At 41.5% G+C, this 5,970-nt stretch overlaps 1 protein-coding gene across 4 annotated transcripts in view; it reads left to right on the forward strand.

Annotated features, from left to right (window-relative positions):
- The first annotated feature begins 1,712 nt into the window (after window positions 1-1,712).
- The window catches only part of Hrh4 (histamine receptor H4), a 17,789-nt gene continuing 13,531 nt past the window's right edge, over window positions 1,713-5,970 (forward strand). For 3 of the 4 annotated variants that reach the window (XR_259052.2, XM_005372724.2, XM_005372722.2), the window contains exon 1: window positions 1,713-1,981. Coding sequence is in view for 3 of the 4 variants with exons in the window: in XM_005372724.2 (XP_005372781.1) it covers window positions 1,789-1,981 (193 nt within the window). In the remaining variant the exon portion in view is untranslated. The remainder of the gene's footprint in view (window positions 1,982-5,970) is intronic. The other variant, XM_013505130.1, reaches the window with a different exon arrangement.

Here is a 5,970-nt window from a genome sequence, read left to right on the forward strand (position 1 = left end):
AAGCTTTTCCCACTAGCAACTTACAGGCTATCGGGAGACAAGGGAAATTTCCTTTGTGTTGCTCTCCAGTCTTTTGTATAGATCATATTTCCATTTGGTGCCACATTCTTTTGGCCTCGGAGACTTTAACATTTCTTATAGAGCAAGTCTTTTGATGATGAGTCCTCTTAACTATCATGTCCAAAAAAGCCTTTAGTTCACTTTGGTTTTGAAAGCTCTTTTTAGTAAGTATAGAACTCTAGGTTGGCATGTTTTTTTTTTTTTTCTTTCAACCCTGAAAGATGTTGCAACCACTATATCATTGCCTATATTGCTTCTGATGAGAATCTGATATTCTTTTTTATTCACATGCTGTGTGTTCTCCCCCTCCAGCTGCTTGTAAGGTTTTTCTTTTCATACTAGTTTGAAAAATTTTATTTGCTGTTTCTTGTGTGGTTTTCATGTTTCTTGTGTTTAAGGTTCATTGAACTTCTTGGTTTATAATTTACATCACATTTTGAATGTTTCTGGCCATTAATTCCCTCTCTCTCTCTCTCTCTCTCTCTCTCTCGTTTGAGACAGAGCCTGGATATGTAGCTCAGGCTAGCTTTGAACTACCTGTAAGCCGGGTGTGGTGGCGCATGCCTGTAATCCCAGCACTCAGGAGGCTGAGGCAGGAGGGTCGTTGTGAGTTTGAGACCAACCCGGGCTACAAAGTGAGTGCAAGGCCAGCCTGAACTGCATAGTGAGACTGTGTCTCAAAATGACAATCAATCAATCAATCAATCAATAAAATTTTTTAAACAGAAAGAACTAACTATGTAGCCCAGGCTGGCCTTGAACTCATAGTGACTCTCCTGCCTTGGCGGAAGGAGTGCTGGGATTACAGACATGCACCACCACACCTGACCAGGCATTAACTCTTGAAACATTTTTTATTTTCTTTCTCCTTCCCTTCAGAGCCTCCTATCTGACCGATGTTTAGGTAAGTTGAATTTGTTCTATAGATTAGTGATACTCTGCTAATTTCTTTGAATTCTCTTTTATCTCTTGTTTCATTTTGGGTGGTTTATGTTTAATTCACTAATCTTTCCTGCAATGTCTGATTTGCAGTTAACTCTTTCCAGTATATTTTTAGTTAGGACATTTCAGTTGTCATTTCTAGAAGCTTTATTTGGGTCTTTAAAAAGTAACTTCTATCACTTTACTTAGTTTTTGAAAATATGGAATGCATAGACAATTATTTTAATGCCTTTTCACATTCTCTAATCTGTGTCAGTACTAAATTAGTTTTGATTGGTGGATTTTTCTCCTCATTAATGGGTCCTTTGTGCCTGCTTCTTGACATACCTGTCCAGCTTTTGGATTTCAGAAGGGACAGTGAAATTCAGCTCCTGTCACCACATCATGGCCAGAAAAGAATCCTTCATTGGATATGAATTAATTATAAAAATGAATCTCACTGGAGCCCAACTTAGTACCTATTTAACTTAACAATTATATTTTATAGATGTTATATAACATTTTCTATCACTGGAAGATGGATGAATCATATTAAATTATTCAGGGTAAAACATTTCACTACCTTTTTAAAAAAATACTTTCTCAGTGTCAGCTGAAGGGAAATTGTTACCACAGAGTTAACTCTTATCAAGAATCAGGAAGTACTGTGAGATCAGCCCGAGATTCAGAAAGTGTTGTTCTGAGTAGAAGGCTATATACTGGGCATCTGGTTAGGCAACACACAGTTGTGAGAACCTTTCTGGCAGGGTAAACTTGCTGCTTAGAACCTCTGCATCACTTGATAAGATGTCAGCAGATAACAGTACAGTGACCTTAACACAAGGTACTAAAATTGCTTTGACATTTTTAATGTCCTTACTAGCTATTGCTATAATGTTAGGAAATGCCATGGTCATTTTAGCTTTTATTGTGGACAGAAATCTTAGACATCGAAGTAATTATTTTTTTCTTAACTTGGCCATTGCGGACTTCTTCGTGGGTAAGTTGTATGTCTTTATTTTAAATAATCTTTTGTGATTATAATTATCTTTAAAGCCTTAAATTAAGCTCTTGTTATGTCTGGGGACTGTAGGAGATTGGGGGGAATTAAAAACAAAAAATATTACAATTCTGGTAAGGGATCTATATGGCATTTCAAGAGAATGTCATATTTTGTGTAAATCATTGTGATAGAATTTTTATCTGAAAAGATTATATTTTATAGAATAAAGTAAGTCTAGAATAGTTGTAAAATTGTTTTAGTGTAAGAGTTATTTCTGGAGCTGTTTTTCTTATGTGTTTAGATTTATAAATGTTCACCTCTAAGTAAGTATAGTTCCTTTGGTATCATAGTATTGGGTGATAGAAGTTATGTATGTGCTAGAGACCAGCATGATTAGAAAAGGGAATCTTCAGGTCCGCTAAATAGTATGGTTAACAGTATCATTATATGAGATAGCACCAACTGCCATAAAATATACCCAATACTAAATTACCCTGTGTATATCATGGCATTGTATAACAGTAAGAGACCATAAAGATCAAATTAATTTTTCTTTGAAAACATGTTCTTTGTAAATTTTCACACCCTGAATCTTACCATTTTTATACAGCACTTATAATAAATATAAGTGCAGAATTGTCAGCTGGCTGATATTTCTTTATAGAAGCTTCCAGTGTCATTGAATGTGGCATATTTGGATTATTTTTTATTTATAGCTCTGCAAAGCTTGCATTTATGTGAAAATGAAACAAAACTTGTGGAATGGTTAATTGCCTGGAATGCAGTGGTTGCTCAACAAATGTTAGTACCCTTCTCCTTTGATTTCTTTGCAGATATGCATCAACCCAAACCAAATTCATAAATATTGGTATAGTACACAGGACATGTGGATACTCTTAGTACACAAGTATTTCAGATAATCAGGAGATCAATAGAAGAGCAGGTTACTGCATCTTTCAGTAAAGTCTTAATGGAGCACAGTGGGTAAGAGAAGTTTATAAATGACTGCAGTGGCACAGAACCCTGAGAGTGCTCAAGAAGACCACCAGGTGCTGTGGGCACTCAGAAGAGGGGTGCATGGAGCACACTGAGTGGCGTCTGAAGTGAACCTTTGAAGCATGGGTAGAGTTTCCGAGGCAGAGATGGAGAGGAGAGAGGCAGTGGGAGAACTGGCCAGTGTATGCCGGTAGAATCATGGTGCCTCTCTTCTTCCGTGTGAGCTCTAGACTGGCTGGTGGGCAATGTTCAGATGGGAGCCGTGAGGGATGAGGTTGGAATCTACATGGTGATCTTTGCATAGCAGTGTCAGTCTGGACTGGAGCTTACCAGGCAGGCACTGTGCAGAGTTTTAAACAGGCCAGTGAGTGGATGGACAGAAGCTTTCCCTTGGAAGCTCAGGGAGAGCCAGAGGAGCGGGAAGGCTGGAGAGCACGGTTGCGTGGTTCAGAGCCCTGGGCAGCAGTGTAGGCAGGAGTCGTGCAGGCAGGCTCTGAGCTAAGGCAAGAGTGGAAGGGAAGGGCGGGAGGCAGAGCTGCGCAGGGTGGTTGGGCAATGGAAAGAGAGATGAGTAAAAGATGGGGCTCCTGGGACGAAGAGAGGTATGGCACGCGATGGAAATACGGGCACTGGGGAAGGCAGCTACGGTTCTGATCTTGCTCTGAAAGTCCTGGGAGAAATTTCTGGCTGGAGAAATTGATTTAGGAGTTGTGACAGAAAGGACAGAGGCACAGATAAAAAGGGCTAGCCAGTACCAAAATGTTCTTTCTTTCCCCTGGGGGGCGCAGTTCTCCACTTCCTGGGTAGAGCTGGCCCAGACACACTTGTGCCAAGAGGGCGAGCCCTCTGGGGGAGGAGCATGAGCAGGAGTGTCGGGAGGCGTAGGTGGTGCTGGTGGTGGTGGAGGAGAGTGGTGGGAGGTGCCATGCACTGGGGACAGAGTCTGGAGGGGTGCAGGAGGGTGCAGTTTGGTGAGGCAGGTTGCTTGGTTTCACAGGCCTCTTCTTGTCCCCTGTCCCTTCCTTCCTCATCTCCCTGTGCTTTTACCTCCTTGCCCCTCCTCTTCACCATCTTAAAAATACATACTTATATATATATTTGTATGTATATAAATATATATTTATAAATAAATAAATAAATATATATATATATATATATATATATATTTTGGAGACAAAGTCTCACTTTGTACTTCAAGCTGGCCTTGAACTCACCGTGTAGCCCAGGCCAGCTTCAAACTTGTGGCAATGCTCCTGCCTCAGCCTCCTGAGTGCTGGGATTACAGCCATGCACCACCACGCTTGGCTACTATAGTTTATTTTTTTTTCCTTAAAACAATCAGATGCACCAAAGGCTTACTGCATTGTTCAAGGAACTGGCTCTCAGTTTTACTGACCAAGTCCATTTGACCTGGAGGAAAGAACATTCCAGAGCAAGACCTGTGCACACCCCTAGAAGGAGGTACAACAGAAAGTGTTGAGAGTCCCTTTTCTGAGACTGCTTTGGAATGAACCACAAGCATGTGCATCACTCGCTAGATGGAGGAAGGAGGACACGCTTGTACTGAGGCATCACAGGACTACAAGGTCATGGTTGGGTTTTATCAAAACCAAAGGAATCAGCTAGGGCAGTGATGGCGAACCTTTCAGAGCCTTCAATGAGACAAGCGGCCTGCTTTGGCCCATGTGCCATATGTTCGGCACCACTAGACTGAGTCTGGTTTTTTTCAAGCAGCTCTTAGGGTTTTGAACGTATCCTTCCTCTTTCATATAATTGGGAAAGTGTGTGGAAAATAGTGTTCAACTCAGACCCCTCCCTTGAACCTTTAAGTCAGTGGTGTAAACAGTGCAAATGATACTGGCACCTGGGGGAGAAACGAGTGCAGGTGAGGAAAGTCTGATGTTGGCAACAGGGGAACTCTGGCCCTGGGAAGCCCACGGCCAGAATCTGTGTCTCTGGTTTTGAGGCGTTTTGACTTTATGAATGTCTCTTTTTTTGAGAAGCCCTGATTTATTTCGGGTAAAGCTTTTGCACACACATGCACACACACATCCTTTGATGGGATGAAAGCACCATCAGAAAGCTTATTAAAAATACAACTGAAGGGGACTGGGGATTTAGCTCAGCGGCAAAAGCGCCTGCCTGGCAAGCGCAAGGTCGTGAGTTCGGTTCCCGGTACCGGAGAAAAAAACAAACAAACAAACAAAAACAACAAAAATACAACTGAAGCCAGGCATGGTGGCATACACCTGTAATCCCAGCATTTGGGAGGCTGAGGCAGCGGGGATCACAGTGAAATTTGGCCAGCCTGTGGGCTGCATAGCAAAACTCCACCTCACAAAACCAAAAACAACAACTGAAGCATGACAGGAGCAGATTATTTGGAGCGTATATAAGCACTGACCACTTAACTCCCCCTTTTTACCCTGTTCTGTCTCCCACCTCTGTCCATAAACCCAAGGAAGATTACTAAATTCTCACCCACTGGTTCCCTTCCAGGATAGCTCCATAGAGTCTTGTCTGGGAAGACTGTGGGGCTTATTTCCTTTTTTGCCTTTCTTTCTTCTTTACTGTTATTACTAAAGATAGCTAATTTGGTTCATATACCAAATAAATGAGAATTTCTAAAAGTCCTTTATATGATATGATGATAATCAGCAAGATCAGATTTCCACTGAAATTTCTCTCCTTCAGTCATATTCCTAGCAAGTAGCAACAACAACTTTCTGAAATTTCACCACAGTTAAAAACCCCAGCTTAGTCATTTTCACAGGTAAGAAGTTTCTGTCCTGGCTGCATCACTGTGGTGGAGGTTACCTCTTTGCTCACTTGGTGCAGGGCTGTGGTCAGAGTCAGCGTTTTTGAAACTGGATTTCCTGATTTAAAATCCAGTTCTTTTTCACTACCTAGCTGAGTGGCTAACTAGCAAATTGGCTCCTTTCTGAGTGCTGGGTTCCTTACCTGTTAAGTCAGCATCACTCAGTTTGTAT

Source organism: Chinchilla lanigera, unplaced genomic scaffold (genome assembly GCF_000276665.1).
Source record: "Chinchilla lanigera isolate Chin_1 unplaced genomic scaffold, ChiLan1.0 scaffold00001, whole genome shotgun sequence".
NCBI classification, from domain to species: domain Eukaryota; kingdom Metazoa; phylum Chordata; class Mammalia; order Rodentia; family Chinchillidae; genus Chinchilla; species Chinchilla lanigera.